A 23,800-nucleotide genomic window follows, 5' to 3' on the forward strand; every position below is an offset into this window, starting at 1 on the left:
AGGTTCGATTCCGGTAAAGGGCACATGCCCGGGGTTGCAGGCTCGATCCCCAGTAGGGGGCAAGCAGGAAGCTTCTATTTATTGAAGATATATTTTGTGTTTGCCATTAAGTCAATGCTTTACATACATTCTCTTAGTCTATCTTCAAAGTAGCCATGTAAGGTGTTTTTAAACAGTAAAAAACCTATTAAAGCATAATTTATACAGAGAGAAGTACACAATAAGTCTACAGTTCAATTAATTTTCACAAAACACAGAACCAGCACTATATCAAGAAACAACTTTTAGCCAAAACCGGTTTGGCTCAGTGGATAGAGCGTCGGCCTGCGGACTCAAGGGTCCCAGGTTCGATTCCGGTCAAGGGCATGTACCTGGGTTGCGGGCACATCCCCAGTGGGAGATGTGCAGGAGGCAGCTGATCGATGTTTCTAACTCTCTATCTCTCTCCCTTCCTCTCTGTAAAAAATCAATAAAATATATTAAAAAAAAAAAAAAAAAAAAAAAAAAGAAACAACTTTTAGTCCTTTAAAATCCCATTTGGGTGGGTTATGTCAATTTTCTTAGACTGTGTTTATCCTATACTAGAGGCCCCGTGCACAAAATTCATGCACTTGGGGGGGGGGGGAGGGTGTCCCTCAGCCTGCACCCTACTGCAGTCCGGGAGCCCTTGGGGGATGTCTGACAGCTTAGGTCCATTGGGAGCGGGCCTAAGCTAGCAGTCAGACATCCTTAGCACTGCCACGGAGGCAGGAGAGGCTCCCGCCACCACCGCTGCACTCGCCCAGCATGAGCCTCGCTTCTGGCTGAGCAGCGCTCCCCCTGTGGATGTGCACTGACCACCAGGGGGCAGCTCCTGCATTGAGTGTCTGCCCCCTGGTGGTCAGTGCACATCATAGTGACTGGTCTACCAGATGATTGTCTGCCCCTTGGTGGTCAATGCACGTCATAGCAGCTGAGCTGCCTTAGCATATCATTAGCATATTACACTTTGATTGGTTCAACAGACAACCAGGTGACCAGACACTTAGCATATTACGCTTTTATTATCCTATATAATAAAAGGCTAACACGCAAATTGTCCCCTCGACTGGGAGTTTGACCAGGGGGCTGGACCAGCCAGGCAACCGCCCACAGCCCCTCCCCCCAGGCCAGCTGGACCCCACCCGTGCATGAATTCGTGTACTGGGCCTCTAGTACAGGATAATAAAGAGCTAATACGCTAATTAGACTGAACAGCAGAACAACCATCCGGGACTGTGAGGGCCGCCTGGGGCTGCAAGGACCAAGCCCCTTGCATCAGGCCTCTAGTAGTTAATAAAATAGATGAAACTTTTGGAGTAGCTATTCTCAGTATCATTTATTCAACAAAATTTACTTGTTACTATGTGCCAAACACTGGGTAAGTTAGCTGCTGGTGATATAATGGGGAGCAAGAAAGACATGCCCTCATGGAGCTTACATTCTAATGGGGGGAAAACCCCCAGAACAAAAACAAATGAACAAATACGATAAAGTTGTCACAGATGCTATAAAGGACACAAACAGGTGCTCAATGACAAAATTAGAAAGCAAAAAGGACCTAGTTTTAGAGTGACCAGGAAAAGTTTCTCAGAGGTCAGAATAAAGCTGAGAGCACTCAAGGTTAAAGAAGACAACTACGCAAAGAATAGTGGGAGGACGCCAAGAGAGGGCACAGTGCGTACAAAGGCCCTCAAGGTAGGCTGGCAAACACTGGGAGAACTGGATCCAGGAACTGAAGAATATCAGTGTGGTTGGAACAGTTTTGGAGGGAGAGAGATAGGAAGGAGCAAGACAGTAAGTACAGTGTCACCAGATGAAGAGTTAGAATAAAATCCAAAGTAGAGTTGGGAGCTATTCAAGAGGTTTAAGCAGGAGTCATATATTATTTGTGGTTAACTTTGAAAACATTTCAATGTAACATTTCAAACATGTAAAAAAGATACGATAAACACTCATCTACCACCCAGCATTAGCAAATCTAAATATCGTTACAAGATTCAAATTTTTTTATTTAAAATGAAAACATGATACAGTAATGCAGGTAAAGCTAATAACTGTGTTTGCTTAGTTTTCAATATGCATTCAGCACAAATTCATCTCCTGAGCTCCTCAGTAGTCTCAATCTCCTCTGAGGCTACTCTGACACAGCAGGTTTTCTATTAACGTTCATTTTCCCAAAAGTCTCTTTTGCAGCCAGGTTTGGCCTGTTCTCACACTGGCTGTTCTCTACATCCAGTGCACAGCTGTCTGCCTGGATGCCTCCTTCACTGCCCTTCATTTCACTATCATCTGTGGGATTCCTCTCACCTCTCCTCACCCAAGATTACATATATATATATATTTATATTTGAGGAAGGGAGGGAGAGAGAAACATCAACGTGCAAAACATTGATTGGTTGCCTCCTGTTCGTGTGCTCAGCAGGAATTGAATCTGCAATATCCTGGTACATGGAATGATGCTCCAACCTACTGAGCCACCCAGCCAGGGCTCTCACCCCTCTTTTGAGTTAGAGCCTCTGTTTCATGGGTCTGTTTGTATACCTTCCTCTGTCTGGACTTTATCCCCTCATTTTGGTAAACGTTTCCAGTAACTTTCTGAGAAGTGGAAAAATGAAAAATTTGAATGTATTTCATGTCTAAAATATGTCTTTAGACTACTTTAACACGGATCTGATAGTTTGCCTGGGTTTAGAACTCTAGGTTAGAAATAATTTCCCCTTAGCATTTTGAATAAATTCCGAATTGCCTTCTGGCTTTCAATGTTATTTTAAGAAGGCTGAAGTCATTTTGAATCATTTTTTGTGTAAGTGTGATCTATTTCTTTTCTCTAGAAGCTTCTAGGATTTTCTTTAGCCCTCAGTGTTCTGTGAGCGCAGTGGTCACATTTTATTATCATGTGTTTTAGTGGGGATCTATTTTCATTCATTACACTGGGACCTGACTGACCCTGTCAATTTGGAAATACAGACCCTTTAATTATGAGAAATTTTCTATTTCATTGATGCTTTTCTCCTTTCTTCTTCTATTCTCTCTCCTAATTATGCACCTTGAGCACTAGGTTTGTTAGTTCACATGTTCATAAGTAAGCAATTTACCGTTATATCTCACTCTTTCATTCACCTTCTCTTTCCCTGACCTGGCTCTACCTCCTCTGTTCAGTTTCTATTTGGAGAACCCAGGGCTGACTCCTGGGCCCCTTTCTCTTTGCTATTATCAATATTTTCTCTCGGTGAACTCATTCAGGCTTTAAATACCACTCCTGTGCAGTCCTTACACTTCTCTCAGAAATCTCGCTGCCTTTTCAACATTTCCACTTGGACTAACAGGCATCCCAAGCTTCATACGGCTGGAAAAGCAGCTGAATTTCACTCAGACCTGTAACTCCTCTGGTCTTCCATCTCAGTAAAAAAGCCCCAATTTAGTTGCTAAAGTAGAAAATTTAGGAACTGTCCTTGATTCTGCCCCTTCCCTATCCTACTCCATAGTCAATCTACCAAGTTCTGTAGCTCTACCTCCAAATGTACCCCAAATCTATCCTCTTTCACCTCTACTACTCTTGTTAGTACCAGCAACCACCACCTCTCTCTTATATTTTCTAACTGGGCTTCCAAATTTTTCTTTTGCTGTCCTAAAACCTATTTTCTAGACAGAAGCCAGAGTAATCTTCAAAAGGCAGGTCAGATCATTTGACTCCTTAAAAATCTCCAGCAGCTTCCTATTGCACCATGAATTTGACCATCATTTTTATTGATTTACACAGTCCTAAGTAATCAAGTCTCTGCCTTCTTTTCCTCTCTGAATACATTTCATTTGCCAGAGCAAGCCGTAATCTGCTAGGACATTCATACAGCTATAAAATTAAGATCACCTTTGATTGCAACAGAAAATTCCTAGACACTGTTCAATCATTCTATGTTGCCATTTCAAGGGAAGTCCAAGGAAGTAATATGTGCTGGGATTTCAGTAAATGAGATTCAATTGATAAAATAAATGCCTGTTTCAGTTATTCCATTTTTGGTTTCAATTTTTAGAATTCTGATGGTTTCTACAAGAATAGAAAATCAAGAGCATGCTCCTCACTTTCCCCTGATACTTACCCTGTGGGCAAACACTCTTCTAGTCTCTTGTTCTGGTAGCCAGAGTTAGGGTTGATTTGGCCGCCTGGGGTGCAGGCTGTAGCCTGGATAGTTAGCTGATGGCAGGCACACTTGGACCTACATAAGATAGAAGGGTAAGATAGGTAGAGCTGTGAGACTTCCTTTAAAACCAAGAAGTACTAATAAATGGCTGGTGACAGAATAGTGAAATTTCATTTTCTTCCTTCATATATGTAAATGAGAAAAGAAAAGACCGAGTAAGAAGATCACTGTGAGAATAAGATAAAAAGAGAGAATGAAACGAAGTGGCAACTGGAGAAAAGTGAAGGAAAAGGAGAATCAGAGAAAGAAACAAACACAAGACACATGTACCCAGGGTCATGCAGTGGGGCCAAGTCAACCGCAGCATCTCTATTACATAACTTCATGGAGACCTTGAGGCAGGAGCTCCAGCTGAGGGAGAAGGTAAAGGGAGATGGGGAAAGGAGTGAAGATGTAAGGCAGAGAAAGAGGTGGAAAGAAAGGCAACCACAGCAGGGTCAGCAATACCCCACCAACTCACTTGTCCCGGCACCCATCCGTGCATTCACAGCCAACCAGAAATTCAGGGCCTGTGTTAATGAAAACACCCTTGCCCGGGATTCGTTCCTTGCTGTAGGCCACCTGCGGCGGAGGAGTTGTGTCAATCTCATTGACACAGGATAGGGGAACATCTTCTTTCCCATAGGTGATGTCCAAAATATAGTAAAAAGGCTTATAGGGCTGAAACTTCCGGTCCACAAGAACATATGGATCCAAACAGAACATCTCCAGGAAGAGGAAGTTACAGCCAGTCTCAAAAAGGTAGCGTTCGATCTCCTGCATTGTCCGAAGGCAGAGGCCACAGGGTGTCTTATAGATAACATGAAAGCCCATCTTGCGGTTAACTCGGCGCCGGGCTGTCATCCTCCGGAAGTCATATAGCAGTGGGACTAGCAGAGGGTTCTTGCCTCGGTACTGCTCACTTCTTATAGGTCTGACTCGAGACAGACAAGTATAGCTGCAGACATGAGGCAAATAGAAAAGCTTCTCCATGGGGGCGCGGTAGGAGGGCTCTGCCGGGGCACGCTCCAGCATGCCATGGAAGGCTGGGAGGGCTGTGGGTGCTGGGAGGACTGTGGAGACTGGGAGGACTGTGGTTACTGGGAGGACTGGAAGGACTGTGGATGCTGGGAGGACTGCTGATGCTGGGAGGACTGGAAGGACTGCTGATGCTGGGAGGGCTGGAAGGACTGTGGATGCTGGGAGGGCTGGAAGGACCGTGGATGCTGGGGATGCTGGTGGTGCTGAGGGTGCTGGCGCAGAAGCTGTTGAGCCTAAAGGTGATCTGCAAATGAGATGCAACAGATCAGGTAAGAATGCAACAGGATCTCTCTGTTGAGTAATTATCCCTGAAGCTAAAGATGGCACAAGAAAGTTAGATTTTTCCCTTGCCCTCCCAAAAAACCTGGACAATGAAACATCCTGGTTACTCTTCACTGACTGAGAATATCTCTATTTCAACAGTGTATATACCCTTTCGTAAAAGTTTTTTTTGCCTGTGAATTATGGAAGTAGAGTCCAGTCTTCTACCAATGCTTTTTTTCCTGCCATGTGTCCTATAAATGTCCTTATTAACTCTCACAGTGCAAGGAAAGTGGCTGTACCGTGCCCTTTTTATGAACCAATGATGCCATCACATTTAATGAGAAGTTTTAACAAATGACTTTCTGGTGAGTCTGTATTTCTAGGCACCCAGTGTCTAATTCAGTTATTTTTATATTTTGTTTCCTGGAAATTTCCAAGGTTAAAAACTTTCTTTTCAAGTCCAAACTCCTCACCATCATAACCCCTTGGAGCCAAGGAACCTCCCTCCCTGTGACTACTCAGTCCACACTGCACCTCCTTGCCCCCACCAAGGGCCTGAGATTTTCTCACCTGTATGTCTGGCTGATTCCAGGTTTCCCACCAGGGGCATTCTCACTGAGTGAAGGAGACGTAGGGGAGGAATGACCAGAGCCCACAGATCCTAGCCGGAAAGAGGTGCTCTTTTTGGCTACCTGCTTCCGTGACTGGGCAAGCTGGCTTTCCAAGCTTCTAGGAGATTAGAGAAGAGATGATATGATAAAAGATACAGAAAATATGAAATATGAAAGAAACTAGCAAGAAAAAAAAAAGGAATAGCACTCACTCAGTGTCACCTGCCGAGGGGGACAGAGGTGGAGCAGGTGGGGCAGGCGGAGTGAGTGTAGCAGGTGGGACGGGGGTAGCAGGTGGGATGGGGGTTGCAGATGGGATGGGGGTAGTAGCAGATGGGGCAGGTGGGGCTGTAGGCTGAGGCAGCTCTGTTGGCTTAAACTGGGTTCCAGTGCTGGTTAGATCCTGGGTGTACTGGACCACAGGGCCTTTGCTCCTCACAGCACCTACAGGAAAAATGAAAGTTACCATGAGATGACAGCTGTCACTTGTACTTGTGCACACACCTGACCCTCAATTTATATTAATATAAAAAAGCATAAATGGAAACATTCTGAGTAAGTGCTAAGACTGTCAGTTCCCAATATTTATATCAATGAATGGGAATACTGGCATAAGCTGGCTTTGACTTAATAACCTGCCTAAGACAATTTATGTTAGTAACTGTTATATTTTGGTGAAAACTTCCAAAAATGCATTCATTGGTCAACTAATGTAGTCAGGAAAAATCAACCAAAGCATGCCAGGAACATATAAAAGCAAAAATATTTTAGGCTTTAAGAAAGTTGACCCTAGATAACAAAAAGCAGTTATCCTCATGTAAGAGGTCACTAATACCCCTAACCTAAGCCAGTTGTTTCAGACTTTTATGTGGTTGTTTAGAACGAATCAGAGCCACAGCATGTGGAGGCGACACCACAAATCCATCACCACTACTGCAAATAACTCAGGGCACACGTCCTGTTTCCAATGAGTCAGTGGTGTCATCCTGGTAAACAAAGGATAGCCACGGTCTATAATCACCTTTGCTGGTGTGCCCCATCCCACCCTCTCCCAGGGTATCTTTCTGGATATACCCATATTTGGACGTGTCCTGAACTGTCCCCCTTGCTTCTTTTCCAATGTAGAGGCCGAGGATGTCTTCATGCTGAACATGGGCTCCAGCCGTGTAGAGCCTCGATAGATCCATTCGCATCTTTTGTCATCCTGAGGGATCGGGAGGCAGGGAGGGAGAGAACGGGTTAAAGGCTAGATCTACCCTGCCATTTGTGGAGAATATATATCATGTGCCTCCTTGGGGAAATCTCCCTGATGAGCCCCAAATTCCTTATCTGTTCAATAAACTTAGGTCCTGGGCTCCATGATAAGGCATTAGAAACATAAGGAAGAAAAACATGTTCCTTGTGTATAAGACATTTCAGGAGCAACAGATGTTTTTACTAAGTATGAGAATCACTATCAGGATCGTAAGGCCTGAGGAACAAAATGCTGGGATAGCTCAGAGGAGAAATATAATTCTAAGGAAGGCAGGAGAGGGGAGAAAAGAATGGGTATAGAAGACCTAAGAGTTAAGTTGGGCCTTGAAAGATCATGGACCTTGAAAGGTCAACAAGACTTCCAATTCCAATTCCTTGATCCTTCCTTCTCTGTCCCATCATGCTACCAAACCCTAACCATGGACAAATGAAACTGGCTGCTTGCTCTGTTACCTACATGCATTGTGACTGTTCCTAGAGAAGAAGAAACAAATAAAAACAAAAAAAACAAAACCAAAAACCAACCATACAGATTAGTGTCATAATTAAATTCAGGGAATTTATTTTCAACCATTCACAGAGGAACAAAAAGAAGGACAAAGTAAATTTTGATCAAAATAGTGAGAACAGACAGATAGGAGGATAAGAAAGGAAAACCATGAAGTTTTACAAAATCATCCTCATTATTGCCTTTTATGCTCCCCCAACCCACCCCGACTCCTGCCTCAAAAACTAGGGAAGAACAGTACCAGGAAGAGGATTCGGACTAGGCTGCCGTCCACCTCTTCGACGCGGGACTTCCACCACGTGCCTTCCCACTCGGTCTTGATAAGCTGGCCACTCTTGAGCAGCACCATGGGCCGGTTGGGGTAAGCCGTGATGTACTCCTCAATGAAGTCTCGGCAAGAGATGTCTTCTATGTCCTCCCACGTCTTTTTCACTGTCCCAAGGAAGAAGTGGGACTGAGAGAGGGCATGTAGGGCATGTCTTGGTAAGAAAAAATGATTGGCAAGGAGATGTTTGGTATTTTTTAAGTTGGGAGGATAGAAAAATAAATGAAATCATAACCTCAAGGGAAGCAAAGCTAAGACCACTTAGAAGTATTGAACCTAATGGGTAAATGCTCATATAAATCAAGTGAATACTAAATAAGCAATATATAAATACAGGTGAGTCATTCATTTTTTTATTTTATTTTATTTTATTTTTTATATATTTTATTGATTTTTTACAGAGAGGAAGGGAGAGAGAGATAGAGAGTTAGAAACATCGATGAGAGAGAAACATCGATCAGCTGCCTCCTGCACATCTCCTACTGGGGAGGTGCCCGCAACCCAGGTACATGCCCTTGACCGGAATCGAACCCGGGACCTTTCAGTCCGCAGGCCGACGCTCTATCCACTGAGCCAAACCGGTTTCGGCACATTCATTTTTTTATAAAGTGGATGTTTCTGCTTACGAAAATTCAAGTGAAAATTCTTGCTAACTTGGTATGTCTAGAAGTAAACTAAAAACGACCGGTTGGCATTATGAAATTGATTTTAAAAAATGTATCCTTCCTTCTTATTCTCTATCGGGCTTTTAAGGGGTCCTGAATGCATTTACTGCCTTGTTATGAGGAAACACAGCAGTGTTAGTTGACTCTTCTGTGAGAGTTTGTACCCAAACCCGAGTCACAAGTACAGAGGACACCATGAAGCCCCCGTCTAACACAACTTCTACAGAAAGCACTGAGCAGCCTACAGATTTGCACACAGCAGCTGAAGTATGAGACTAACATCTTCTCGAACCTAAATTATCCAGAAATGAAATCGAAACACATCTACAATATGACTGTCCATCCAAGTCAGTCGTGATCTTCCAGTGTCTCCCTCTTTGGTTACAAAGACCCATCACTGGAGATGAACAAATAAAACTTTATCTCCCGCCCTAGCTGGTTTGGCTCAGTGGATAGAGCGTCGGCCTGCGAACTGAAAGATCCCAGGTTTGATTCCGGTCAAGGGCACATGCCTGGATTGTGGGCACGATCCCCAGTGGGGGACTTGCAGGAGGCAGCCGATCCATGATTCTCTCCATCGCGGATGTTTCTATCTCTCTCTCCCTCTCCCTTCCTCTCTGAAATCAATAAAAATATATTTTAAAAAAACATAAAAAATAAACTTTATCTCCCAAAGGACTTTAATCAAACTTATGTTCTTTGAGACAGAAGCAACAAAAACACTAGGACTTCTCAACTGGTTGTCCTTAAAAGAAATACAAGGTAGAGGAAGATGAATACAACAAAGGAAGAAAGGAGGGACACTCACGTGGTCGACAAATGGGATACAATTCTGACTGTGTGACATAGGAAGCATAGCCATCATCAAAGAAAATAAGAAATCTGTAAGGAAAGAGTGATAGTGGAAAGATGAGGGAATTATATTTAACATGACCTACAGGCATTATCTTATCCTAGCTCCCACCTCAGGGAAGATGTTCCAGTCTACTACTTTCTTCCTGTTATTCTTTCTTCCCACCCCAAGAGTTAAGAATTTTCTTCATCTAACCAATATATCCCCACTTTCCCAAAAGCAATTTATTCTAGTTCTACTATCAGATTCCTATTCGGAAATCCATTTAGTCTCCACTTTATTTCTTCCTCCTACATGATTCCCTATTCCCCTACTAACCATTAATTAATCCTGATTACTCTCTTACAAGTTTTCTCAAGGAAAAAAAACAAAAAGAAAAAAAAGGAGAAAGAATCACCCACATGACTCCCGTGGCAAAGAAAAAGAAGGACTTTTTGGCCACTGGAGACTAAGAGCACAAAGGCTAATTGTGAGATTTGGATTATGACTTGAACAGGACAGGTGCTGTGCTCCCGGCCTCTGCTCCCTTTACAATCCCGTCTAGGTACCTGAGCTTGTTTTTGACGTTTGGTGTCTCGGCTACAATGCCAGCATACAGCCAGACCTGATTCCCATCTTTGTATTTGGCCACCACTCGACTGCCCACATACAGTTTGTCAGCAGGAGGATGGTAATCATAGGCAATATGGTTCCCCGACAGTAGGCTCTTTCCTTTGTTGTCGAATTTCACCTTGTACTTCTTTCCTGGCCCTGAGTAAAAGGGAAAGATAAACAAAAGTTAAAAAAAACCACCAGTTTCTGTGTAAATCCTGGCTGCTGTGCGAGACAAAAGGCAAGGCTGAGGGGAAGAGAAAGAATCAGCAATGGAAACCTGCAGGTTGTTCCTTAGTTCTTCCTCTAGCTTGAACATACCAACTGTCTGGATGGCAATAAGGGTGCCTTTGTGCCATGTCTTAGTTCTCTTCTTGCCCAGAATGCGCATGCTGACTATGAGGTCACCATCTTTGCTCAGTTCTCCAGACATTTGACTCAAGGCTCCTATGGAAGAAAACAAAGTTGTTCTAAAGCAGCGGTTCTCAACCTGTGGGTCGCGACCCCTTTGGGGGTGGAACGACCCTTTCACAGGGGTCGCCTAAGACCATCGGAAAACACATATATAATTACATATTGTTTTTGTGATTAATCACTATGCTTTAATTATGTTCAATTTGTAACAATGAAAATACATCCTGCATATCAGATATTTACATTACGATTCCTAACAATAGCAAAATTACAGTTATGAAGTAGCAACGAAAATAATTTTATGGTTGGGGGTCACTACAACATGAGAAACTGTATTAAAGGGTCGCAGCATTAGGAAGGTTGAGAACTACTGTTCTAAAGAAATATAGCATAGACTGGAGAGAGAATGAAAAAGTAAAGGGGGTAGTAGGGTAATCAGGGAAAATGGGGTAGTCTTTGATCCTTAGCCATTTTTGCTGCTCTCTTGGTCAAGGGTGGGAACATAAAACATAGCTGACAACGGTAATGCTAACAGGAAAAACTCTAACTGAAAGTCACATGTAATTCAAGAACATGTCACTTTAACCAACTGTTTACAACTCATTAATAACATTAACCACCACTCATTAAATGAGAAGCAGCATTTATAAAACATTTTCCTGTAACAAACCCATTCTACAAGCAAAGCTTCTCTCAGACTGCTTCTCTCTGATCTCTATCTGGAAGAAATACCCATGAGGATGAGTTAAAAAATTATTCAGATAAAGCCATCACACACTGGCAAAACGGCAGGCAAAACACTTAAGCAGACAGCAAGGAAAAACAAAATCACAAATAATATGATATTGACTTGTATAGTCTGAGGTGTTAAAAGAACCCAAAAGAGGGGGAGAAGGGTTCTGAGAAGCTAAAACAAAGCCAGTTATCCATGAAATCCCTATAGGAATTCACCCCCCTGATACTGCGGTACCTCCTGACCCTAACCTTTATGTGGATCCTGGGAACTGCTCTTCTTGTTGACAGCATCCATGAACTTCTGGACATCTTGAGCCGACTTTCTTAAGGCAGCCATCGCTTCACGGAGCTGTAAGGAAGGGGATGAGGGAAATAAGTGTTGAAACAGCAGCATCGGTTAGAAATAATTTTAAAATAAGAAGTAACTTGTCATTTTATTCATAACAAACTAAGTTATAGCCTATTACAACCTATAAGACATTTTTTGTAAACTGTCTAATTTATTTTTTCATTTATGTACAGTTTCTTATGTAAATTTTTAGACTGTTTGTTGTGGCCTGTTCTGGAAATATTCTCCTCCTCTTCCTTAATGCTTATTTGCATGAGAGAACCTTGGGTTTGGCTGTTTGCACTGTAGGATTTGGCTGATTTGCACTGTTTGGCCTGAAGCCAACTTCAGCATTCTGCCTTCTCTGTAGCTGGAAATTTTCTAGTTTTGTTCATGTTCTAAATGTTAAAATCATGCTTATTTCCTACTTTCCAAATTCACTAAGTTGTTTACTAAAAAAAAAAAAAAAAAAGTAACTTGTCTTTCAAAAAAAAAACAAAAATAGAATTAGCTGTATTTGGAAGCTTATGGTTACTTTATCAGGCAAAACTGCTTTCTTAAAAATCTGGTTCAGAAATCAGCTTTAGGAAGCTTTCCTTGATTAACCTCACCTAGCTGAGCGCTGCCAAGTTCTACATTCATATCGCAATCAGTGCACGCTCTCTAAGTAATCTCTTTTGCTTTCTTATAACGTCTATATTCAGCCACCGCTGCAACAACTGGGGCTGATTACAGGGTGACTGATTCTATGTCGATGGCTGAACTAACAGAATGGTCAGGCTAAAAGTTTCTCCCATTTTCATGTTATTATCTTTTACCCTTCCCCTACCCATTCTAACTTACCTTCTGGTCTTTTGGGGTTCTGCTTCCAGCATCACCTACGGATGAGAAAAACGCTAGTGAGTGTAGGATACTTACACACAAGAATTTTCAAGAAACCAAGAACTAAGCTACTTAAAAACATTATCATAGAAGTATCATCAGTAACAACTGCAAAGTAGATATAGAGCTAAAAATATGTAAAAGTATCACAAGGGTCCAGAGAGATACAGAGTAAATAGATGATAGTGCTTACCTGGGGTAAAGTACTGTGACAAGTGGTAATCTATATTAATTTGGGTTTTCACTGTATATTTGCATTTTTATAACTATAATTTACTTATGGATTATTTGAATGACTGAAAAATGAGATGCGATAAAAGCATTAAGCAAAAGTATTTATTTTTGAATAGTGCTGTATAACCGAACTTTCTGCTATGATAGAACTATTCTATATTTGCCCTGTCCAATCTATTAACATGTGGCTACTAACCAAATGAAATGCAGCTAGTGCATCTGAGGAAATAATTTTTCAATTAATTTTTTAAAAATATATTTTATTGATTTTTTACAGAGAGGAAGGGAGAGAGATAGGGAGTTAGAAACATCAATGAGAAACATTGATCAGCTGCCTCCTGCACACCTCCTACTGGGGATGTGCCCGCAACTAAGGTACATGCCCTTGACCGGAATCGAACCTGGAACCTTTCAGTCCACTGGCCAACGCTCCATCCGCTGAGCCAAACCGGCTACGGCTTAAGTTAATTTTATAAATTCAGGCATAATTCACATACTATAAAAATTTTTAAAATGTTTAATTCAGCCCTAGGCGGTTTGGCTCAGTGGATAGAACATTTGGCCCACGGACTGAAGGCCCATGGGTTCAATTCCAGTCAAGGGCACGTACCCTGGTTGCAGGTTTGATCCCCGATCCTTAGCACCCAAGCATGTGAGACACAACCAATTGATGTGTCTCTCTTACATCGATGTTTCTCTCTCCCTGTCTCTCCCCCTCCCTTCCACTCTGTCGAAAAATCAATGGAGCCCAAACCAGTTTGGCTCAGTGGATAGAGCAGTGATGGCGAACCTTTTGAGCCTGGCATGTCAGCATTTTGAAAAACTCTAACTTAACTCTGGTGCCGTGTCACATATAGAAATTTTTTGATATTTGCAACCATAGTAAAACAAAGACTTATATTTTTGATATTTATTTTATATATTCAAATGCCATTTAACAAAGAAAAATCAACCAAAGAAATGAGTTTGCGTGTCACCTCTGACACGCGTGTCATAGGTTCGCCATCACTGGGATAGAGCGTCAGCCTGCGGACTCAAGGGTCCCAGGTTTGATTCTGGTCTAGGGCATGTACCTTGGTTGCAGGCACATCCCCAGTAAGGAGTGTGCAGGAGGCAGCTGATCGATGTTTCTCTCTCATCGATGTTTCTAACTCTCTATGCCTCTCCCTTCCTCTCTGTAAAAAATCAATAAAATATATTTTTTAAAAAAAATCAATGGAAAAGTATCCTTGAGTGAGGATTAAAAAAAAAAGAAGTTTAATTCAGCCCTGGCCTGATACAGCAAGGTTGCAGGTTTGATCCCCAGTCAGGGCACATACAAGAAGCAACTAACAAGTGCATAAATAAGTGGAAAGAAAAGCCAATGTTTCTCTCTCTCATATTAACAAAAAAAGTGTTTAATTCAGTGGATTTTAATATATTCACAAGGTTGTACAACCCACTTCACTAATTCCAAAACATTTTCATCACCCCCAAAAGAAAACCCACTAACGAGTATGAAGTTTCCTTATTGGGGTGATGAAAATACCAACTATATTTTTATATCCTAGCAACAAACAATCTTACTTACTATAAAGCTACAGAAATTAAGACAGTGTGGTGCTGGTATAAAGATAGTCATTTAGATCAATGTGATAAAATAGATGCTCACTTATAAGGCCAGTTGATTTTTGACAAGGGTACCAAAAGAGTAGTCTTTTCAACAAATGGTGGTGGAACTGGATAGCCATAAGCAAAATAAACAAACAAACCATCCTCAACCCTACTAAAGAATTTTTACTCTTTAAAAGACACCATTAAGAAAATAAAGAGCCTTAACCAGTTTGGCCTGCGGACTGAAGGGTCCCGGGTTCGATTCCGGTCAAGGGCATGTACCTGGGTTGCGGGCACATCCCCGGTGGGGAGTGTGCAGGAGGCAGCTGATCGATGTTTCTAACTCTCTATCTCTCTCCCTTCCTCTCTGTAAAAAATCAATAAAAAATATATTTAAAAAAAAAAAAAGTATCTGATAAATGAATTATACCTAAAGTATATTCTAAGTCAATAATAAAAAAACAAACAACCTAACTTCGTTTTGTTTTTTTAAAATATTTTGATTTCAGAGAGGAAGAGAGAGGGAGTTACAGAAACATCGATGAGAGAATCATTGATCGGCTGCCTCATGCACACCCCCTACTGGGGATCGAGCCCACAACCTGGGCATGTGTCCTTGACCGGAATGGAACCCGGTGCCACAGGCCAATTCTCTATCCACTGAGCCAAATGAGCTAAGGCTATTTGTATTTTTTTTATTGATTTCAGAGAGAGAAAGGGAGAGAGAGATAGAAACATCAATGATGAGAGAGAATCATCGATCAGCTACCTCCTCTCTCTCTCTCAAATCAATAAAAAACATATTTTTTTAAAAAAAGAGCCCGGCTGGCATGGCTCAGTAGTTGAGCATGGGCCTATGAACCAGGAGGTCACGATGGTTCGATTCCCGGTCAGGGCACGTGCCTGGGTTGCAGGCTCCATCCCCCGTGTGGGGTGAGCATGAGGCAGCCGATCAATGATTCTCTCTCATCACTGATGTTTCTATCTCTCTCTCCTTCTCCTTTCCTCTCTGAAATCAATAAAAATATATTAAAAAAAAAAAGAAGAAGAAGAAGAAGAAAGAGGCTGGCTGGCATGGCTCAGTGGTTGAGCATCGACCTTTGAACCAGGGCATGACAGTTTGATTCCAAGTCAGGACACATTCGGGCTCGATCCCCAGATGGTGCCTGCAGGAGGCAGCCAATCAATGATTCTCTCTTATTATTGATGTTTCTTTCTCCCTTTCTCTCTGAAATCAATATAAATATATATATTTTAAAAAGGAAATTACTGATACATGCAACAAGTCATGGAACCTCAAAAACATTAAGTGACTGAAGCCAGACACAAAAGAAGACATATTGTGATTCTACTTATATGAAATTTCTAAAAAAGGTAAAACTTTACAGAAAGAAAGCAGATCAGTGGTGCCGGGGAGGTGGGACATGGAGATTGAGCAAAAGGCATGAGGGAAATTTTGGGGGTGATGCAAGTGTTCTAAAACTGGACTGTGGTGAAGATTGTACTATTGTATAAATTAATTAAAACTCAAACTATACACTTTCAGTGGATGAATGTTATAGTATGTAAATTAGACCTTAAAGTTTTTTTAAAAATATATACTTTTTATTAATTTCAGAGAGGAAGGGAGAGGGAAAGATAGAAACATCAATGATGAGAAAGAATCACTGATCAGCTGCCTCCTGCATGCCCCACGCTGGTGATTGAGCCCGCAACCCGGGCATGTGCCCTTGACCGGAATCAAACCCGGGACCCTTCAGTCTGCAGCCCGATGCTCTATCCACTGAGCCAAACCGGCTAGGGCACACCTTCAAAAAAATTTTTAAAAAATAGACAAAAACCAAACATGTATTCTGAGATATATACATAGACGCTAATGCCACCTACAAAGAAAAGCAAGGAAATTCAGAATAGAGATTACACAGAATGGGGAAAGGAGGTTAATTCAACCAGAAGTAGCACGAAAGGAACATTTATGATACTAACAATGTTCTATTTTTTCCTGTAACAGATAAGTCTAACAGTTTAGAATATGGAGTTAGTAACAATGGTTTCTCTATTCTTTTATCTTCTAGTGTTTCAATTTTGATCCCGGGACTCTCCTCTCCATAGCTTCATCTCTTACCCGAATCTATACTGAGAACATCATCATCTTCATCAGGAATCTCAATTATTTCTGTAGGCTGGGAAGCTTCGTCCTCAGAGCTACTGTCCCGGTACTGTAGTCCCAGTTTGGAGTAAAAGTCCTTCACCAAAGACTCACAATTAGTCACTGCCCTAATATTGGAACACATGTAGAAAAGGTCAAAGCCAGCAGGAGGTATAGGAGCCACTAGAATTTGCATATATTTAAATACAAGCTGCCTTACATTTATAAACAGCTATATTCCAAGTGTCTCTGTTCAGAATTTAGAATGCTTTTCCCATAGAAAAATATTTAAATAGTGGTTTCCAGACTAGTTTCTTAAAGATCCAAAATAAGCTCAAAGTATAGTTCTTTCAACCATACCTCACTATTTACCTTGTTATTTGCAAATGCTTTCTATGTAACAACTAGGGCACCAGAAACAAATATCCTGGGGGTTTAGGAATACATTCAGGGCTCTAGGAACTTATTCATGCTCCACGACTACATAAGACAGTAACTCTTCACATTCCTCACTCTCTGGACAATCCTACTAAGGAAACAAAGCAATTGCTCTGGTGTGCAAAAGGGGAAGGGACTCAAGACCTGGACACCCCTATTAATGATCACATATTAGGCTCAAATAGATGAATATTCTCTATATGGGTCGTTATGAGGGGACTAGATTCTAACTTTTGAGGAAGAGTAAGGTTCTACACATCTGTACCTTGTAAACTATAAAGTGCTTGACATAATGTCCGTCACGATGAATCAGTCCCCCTTCTTCCCATATAGTCCTTACCTGGATGCATCATCAAAGAGCTGGTCGACATGGGCCACCTCAGTCTCCTTCTGTATTACCCACGTCTCCAACTCTGCTAGCTGCTTCCTGCGTTGCTGTATACAGTCCATCTTTTCTAGCTCTTTATCGATGAATTCCCGAAGCTCCTCCATGGAGATACCCAGCTCTTCAACCACTGCTTGCTGCAGCTCTGCAATCTCTTCAGACTCCATTGCAGCTGCTTCTGCATCCAAACCAAGGCACCCAGGGAGGGAGGACATGCTGTGGTCCTCTACATGGAACAAAAAACTGCAATTATCTTTGAAGTCATGATAACCACAACAGAGAATTCCAGGCCCCAAATCAAACTCATGCCTACTCCTTATTATTCAAATACAGTCAAATTTGATTCTATGTTCCCTCTCTCCATTCTCCAGTATAAGATACTGAGATTTTGTAGTTCTCATCTTATGCTATATAGACTATAGGCCTGAGTACGATTTAAAGGTTTGAGAGGGCATATACTAGTATTATGCAACAGGGGACTACGGGAAATAATGTTTTGGAAAACTGAAGAGAACCAATTTACTGAGGAAGACACAGGCATGCGGGCTGGGCTTCCAGAACACCTTAATAAAGCCAGTGTTGCAATAAAGTGAATGATAATCTTTTTGCTGGTAGAGGGTCTTTGCCTTCAGTTTGTAAAAAGACGTAATACCTGTGAGGTGCAATAAAGCAAAGCGCAATAAAAGGAGGCATGCTTTTATTTCTGAGACCTGTGTTCCTTAAAACTGACTAATTAAACATTTGCATGATATTGCCTAGTTTGAACAAATATCTCCACCCAGAGGGAAGGAGTTGGTCTGTAATTCATTGCTTTCTCTATTTGTTCCCCCGACATTACGTTGCTTCCAGGTGGTAATCTACTTTTTTAAAGGTCTATAATACTGAAGCACACAAGCGTGCGGCAAAGAGGTTTCTCCCAAGCAGAGGGAAATAAAGTGGGAATAAAACGTGGCTACCTAAAACCTACAGTCCAATTGTAGCTGCTCTTTTCATCAAACGGCTGAAGTCAAGCTGAAGCCAGAACGCCGTGCGTCCCCCATGCCAGTTCCCATCACCTCCATTTTCCCTTGGCCCGCACCCGGCCCCACCCTCGGGCTACCCATTTTAGAGGTGCATCTGCCCCCGCCCCCTCTACCCCGCCAGGCAAACCTCGCTAAACCCCGCCCCCGCTCGCCTCAAGGGGAAAACTTCCCACCATCGCTCGACCTCCTCCCACAAACAAATCATTTCGGACAAGCCCTTGGTCTGCAAATACCTCAGTTAATTTCCCACACCTCCCTACTTTCAGCTGCGACAGCTTTTTTTCACCAACCAGACCCCAGACTCACGACTCGGGGGTCGGCCTCTGTGGGAGAGAACGCAAAGGGAAAAGGGAATAGGGGGAGGGGAAGAAGCGTGATGGAGGGAAGGAAAAGCCTGAGAGACGCCCGGAAGCAAACCTCAGGTGCTGTTCCGGTTCCCAGGACGGTAGCCTGACAGGGTCAAGCCCAAAACTGCAGGGTGCTCCTCGGAGGCTAGGAAAAAAACACACACAACTCAGGCAAGTACGCATGCGTCAAAGCAAGCCTTCCAGGGCCCTCGGGAGAAGCCATTGGCCGGGTAAAGTGGGCGTGGCCTGGAAATAGTACAGAAACTCCGCCTCTTCCCCCCACTCTCAACTAGTGGCAGCAATGCTAAGCTTATTTTGTAAAGACTCAGTTGGCAGACACTTAGGTTTAGTTTTTTTTTTCCTCACTTTTACTTGAGTTTATTTAGTTACATAAGCCTTACAAATTGTAAGAAGTCGAGGAATAACAAGATGTAATAAGAAAAACATGATAATATTCTCCGCTCCCCCATCAGCACCCCTGCTCCTTCAAGGTAAAACAACTTAGTTTTCTAGGCTTGTACATACAAGGTCATGCATATGGATTTTTGGGGGGAGGGTGGGTTTGGACATCCCTCGAAGTCAATAAAAAGGGTAAAATTTGTCTTTTTGACAGTTGCATAATACTTCATAGTTTGGCTAAACCTTATTTGGAAATTTAGAACAGTTTCAGTTTTTAGCCACTACAATAGACATTAACAGCCTTTTGAAGTAGTACTTTTATTTCTGTGGAAGAGATTTCTCAAAACGGAATTTTTTTTGGGGGGGTGAGTATTTTTTTTCTTCATTTTAATAGAATCTACTGTCAAGTTATTTTTCAAAAAAGTTGAAACAATTTTTACTCCCACTAGGAAATCTCTGGAAGTATTTACTTTCCCACACCTTTATTAGGACTGGATGTTAACTATTTAACTTGAAAGAATTTAATGTGTTAAAATAGTATCTGTATCAGGATAGACTAGGTTATATTGTGGCAACAACTCCAAAAGCTTAAAACAAAATATATAATTCTTATTCATACTGCATAATCATCTCTAAAGAGTTGGCAGTGGATCTCAGGATAGCTACTCAGGAACCCAGGCTAATGAGTAATCATGCCAGAGGGAGAGAAAGCTAGAGGGTCTCACAATGGCAATTAAAGTGACTCAGGACACTTTCAGTTACAACTCATTAGCCTGAATGAGTCATAAGGCCCTGCCCAGCCACAAGGGGCCAGGAAGACAAGGAGGGAGAATCAGGTATATTTAATGAATCAGCACTATTGACTACCATAGTATTTCATTATTACTTTAATTTGTTCAGCAGTCTTTACTAGTACACTAAGTGGGCCTGACTTCATTAAAAAAATATAAACCACCACCTGCTATGTAAGACTGGAAACAGGGACCAAGCAGCCAGGATTATCAAAGTCCTAGAAATTCTCTCCTGCTGGCCACACTTTCATCTGTGCTCATTTCCCTTATGCACCAGTTTCCTGGGACCATTCTAAGTGCCTATTTCCAATTGTTATGACATCTGGAATTGAAGTACAGAGAAGCGAGGGCTCCTCTAGATATTTGAAATTCAGCATCTTCAAAATGCATTTCATCATGGTATTATCTTCTAATCTGAGTTAAAAAATTTTGGACATAAAATACCTATAAAACACACATTTACACACAAAATATTTGAGTATTTACTATATACCAGGCACTGTTCTAAGCACTTTATAGTTACTATTTAATTCTCACAATAATCCTATGAGGTAGGAACTATTATCATCTCTTACTGGATGAGAAAACTGAGGCACAGAATTAAATTTCCCAAAGCCATAGAGCTAAAAGGTGTCAGAGTCAGGCAGTTAATCCTCACCTGAGAATATTTTTTCCATGGAGGTAGTGGAAGGGCGGTGGGGGATGGGGCGGGCAGGCGAGGGGGGGTGGGGGAGAGAAAGAGAAACATCTATGTGAGAGAGACACATCTATTGATTGCCTCCCACACGTGCCCAGACAAGGGCCAGGGACAAACCTGTGACCGAGTTATTGCCTTTTCACTTGTAAGTTATCTGTGCATAGTCCTGTCTCCTCTGTTGGGTTGTGATTAACTCAAGGCTGAGGTCCTGTCTTAACCACCTTTTTCCCTCTGGCACCTGACATATTGCCCTGTACATGTGGTGCTCTGTAATGTGTGATAATAAAGGGAAATCTTTGCTCTGCCCTGATTATGTTTCTATTAGTTACTTTCAGCTCCCTGATGTGTGTGTGGGTGGTTTGGGGGTGGAAATGGGGAATGTTGAAGAGAAACAGGAGCTTTTGGGGCATCATATTACAGTCTGATTTCTTCATTGTCCTGAGAAGGCTGAAGTGATCAGACTGGCAGAAATCAACAGTGGGACTCAGGAAGTGTCTTCTAAGACCTTACTACTTAACGTGCAATCAGGGGACTTGTTAAAGATTCTAAATCTCTCTCTGGGCCGTTAAGTGTGTACTGAGTAAGAATCTGATCTTTAATAAGACCTCCAGGTAATTCATTTGCTCGCTGTAGGAAAAGCAGGTTTGAGCTGTGTAATCCTGTCTGGAACAGGGCCTTGATATTTAGGGAGCCAAGCTCTGGCTTTGTTTTTGTTAGGTTCTGAAGACTATATACCAGGCACTGTTATAATAGGGCCAGAGATTCAGGCCCTATTATAAATGGCTCACATTATTTAAAATTGAAAAATTCTGAAGGTAGACAGTTCATTGCCAGTTTAATAATATCGTATAATATAATAAATAACTGATACACCATTTGGAATACTCATGTTGGGTGTGCTCAGCACATTCATTTCTATAATACACTGTGATACATTAAAAAATCACAACCACATGCTACTTAATACTTGAACATGAGATGTTATAGCACAGGGCCAAACCCTTGGAATGCCAAATGATCCTTTCCCTGCAGACAGACTTAAGGGAAATTAGATAATAAACTAAAGGTTGCTGAGTGACCTCAGAATCAAAACAAAAGAAGACAGGGATTAAAAACCTCAAAAGGTTCCAGACATTAGGAAAATAATGTAAAGGAGCCAAATGGGTTGAGTGAGAACTGTGGCTACCTGGGAAATATATATCTCACCTACACGAAGCAGTTGCTGGTTAGCTCCATCTAATTTTTGTCCTGTGTGATAGTTACAATGTTGCCAGATCTACAATTTTCCAAGTAAACTTAAAAATCTGTATTTTTATATGAAAATGTCTGAGTTCTGAATGTTGAAAACTAATTAAAAATTTTTGTAAATTTTGCAATACTTTCTTTTATTTTAAAAAATATTTTTATTGATTTCAGAGAGGAAGGGAGAGGGAAAGATAGAAACATGAATGATGAGTGAGAATCATCACTTGGCTGCCTCCTGCAAGCCCTCTCTGGGGATCAAGCCTGAAACCCGGGTATGTGCCCTGATCGGGAATTGAACCGTGACCTCCTGGTTCATGGGTTGACGCTCAAGGTACAATCCCAAGTGATACCCACTGAACCACACAGGCCCTGCAATACTCTTTAAATCAGCAATTCAACTTCTAGGAATTAAACTACATACCTTTGAAATTGTATACTTTGAATATATATACCTTTGAAATGACATAAATGCTAAATTATCTTCTGCAACATTTTTTTAAAACAGCAAAATATTCAGAAACATTGTAAATTTTTATCATCAGGGGTTTGTTAAAGAAATTATGGCACACCAAACAATAGAATACTCTTCAGCTGTATTTTATTTATTTTATTGATTGATTTTGGGAAAGAGAGATACTGATTTGTTGTTCCACTTATTTATGCATTCATTGGTTAATTCTTGTATGAGCCCTGACCAGGGTTGGAACCCACAACCTTGGTGTAGCAGGATGGTGCTCTAACCAACTGAGCTACCCGACCAGGGCCTTTCAGCTGTGTTTCTTTTTTAAAAAAGCCTAAGAAAGCTTGCCCTGACCAGGTGGCTCAGTTAGTTGGAGCTTCGTCCTGTACACCAAAAGGTTGTGGGTTCGATCCTCAGTCATGGTGTGTTCAGGAGGCAACCAACTGATCCATGTTTCTCTCTCGCTCCCTTCCTCTCTCTCTCTTAAAATCAATAAACATATCATCAGCTGAGGATTTTTTTAAAAAGCTAAGGAAGCTCTTTGTGCATTGATATGGCGTGAGGTTCAAGACATTAAATGAGAAAAGTAGGTGCAGAACATTTATATAACACCCTATTGTTTGTATAAATTATGGCAGAAATATTTTTTTTCTTACATATACATAAAATATCACTGGAAGGAGACAAGAAATTAACACTGGCTCTCACTGAAGAGAGCAAATGGAGGGTGGGGGCAAGAGTTGGAGTGAGGGTTTCCATTGCACACCATTTTATACTTTTTGAGTTCTGAAACATGAAATCATGTATCGTATTCACACATATTACATGAAAAAGAAAAAGTCTGGAAAGACACACACCGATTCAAAAACAAATGATCATAACAGCAATTACCTCTGGAAGGAAGGATTGGGAAACAAGGCAGTGTCTAGGAATTTTTTGCATATTTGTCATCATCAGCATCATGTGTTGTATATTAGTTTCCTGTGATGACCATAACTTATTCCTACAAACTAAGTAGCTATAAGAAACAGAAATTTATTCTCTCAAGGTGTTGACAGGGTTGTACTCCTTCCAAAGGGCTCTGGGGAGAATCCTTCCTTGCCTCTTCCAGTCTTGGTGGCTCCAGGCACTGGTTCTTTAGCCGTGGTTGAATGACTCCAATCTCTGTCTTCATCTTCACGTGGTCTTTTCCTCCGTCTTCCTGTGTCTTCTTCTCTTCTGTCTTTTATAAAGACACTTGTAATTGGATTTCGGGCTCACCTGGATAATCCAGGATGAGTTTATCTTGAGATCTTTAATTATATCTGCAAAGACCCTTTCTCCAAATAAGGTCACATTCATAGGTTTCAGGGGTGAGGACATGGACATCT

At 41.6% G+C, this 23,800-nt stretch overlaps 1 protein-coding gene across 7 annotated transcripts in view; it reads right to left on the minus strand.

The window, feature by feature from the left end:
• Window positions 1–18,947, minus strand: part of SETDB1 (SET domain bifurcated histone lysine methyltransferase 1) — a 25,693-nt gene extending 6,746 nt beyond the window's left edge. The window contains exons 1-14 of one of the 7 annotated variants that reach the window (XM_070396917.1): window positions 18,909–18,947; window positions 17,425–17,695; window positions 16,623–16,774; window positions 12,632–12,666; window positions 11,710–11,809; window positions 10,633–10,758; window positions 10,269–10,470; window positions 9,676–9,749; window positions 8,119–8,309; window positions 7,190–7,319; window positions 6,328–6,559; window positions 6,075–6,233; window positions 4,681–5,484; window positions 4,119–4,235 (exon numbers count right to left, since the gene is read on the minus strand). In XM_070396917.1, coding sequence (XP_070253018.1) covers window positions 4,119–4,235; window positions 4,681–5,484; window positions 6,075–6,233; window positions 6,328–6,559; window positions 7,190–7,319; window positions 8,119–8,309; window positions 9,676–9,749; window positions 10,269–10,470; window positions 10,633–10,758; window positions 11,710–11,809; window positions 12,632–12,666; window positions 16,623–16,774; window positions 17,425–17,684 — 2,582 coding nt within the window. In that variant the 5' untranslated portion in view covers window positions 17,685–17,695; window positions 18,909–18,947. Of the gene's footprint in view, window positions 1–4,118; window positions 4,236–4,680; window positions 5,485–6,074; window positions 6,234–6,327; window positions 6,560–6,862; window positions 7,102–7,189; window positions 7,320–8,118; window positions 8,310–9,675; window positions 9,750–10,268; window positions 10,471–10,632; window positions 10,759–11,709; window positions 11,810–12,631; window positions 12,667–16,622; window positions 16,775–17,424; window positions 17,696–18,436; window positions 18,531–18,724; window positions 18,873–18,908 lie in introns of those variants that run through there. The other 6 variants (XM_070396916.1, XM_070396919.1, XM_070396914.1 and 3 more) reach the window with 6 other exon arrangements.
• Window positions 18,948–23,800: the final 4,853 nt, after the last annotated feature.

Source organism: Myotis yumanensis, unplaced genomic scaffold (genome assembly GCF_028538775.1).
Source record: "Myotis yumanensis isolate MYYU_CA2020_CCGP unplaced genomic scaffold, mMyoYum1.0.hap1 SCAF_17, whole genome shotgun sequence".
In the NCBI taxonomy this organism is placed as follows: Eukaryota; Metazoa; Chordata; class Mammalia; order Chiroptera; family Vespertilionidae; genus Myotis; species Myotis yumanensis.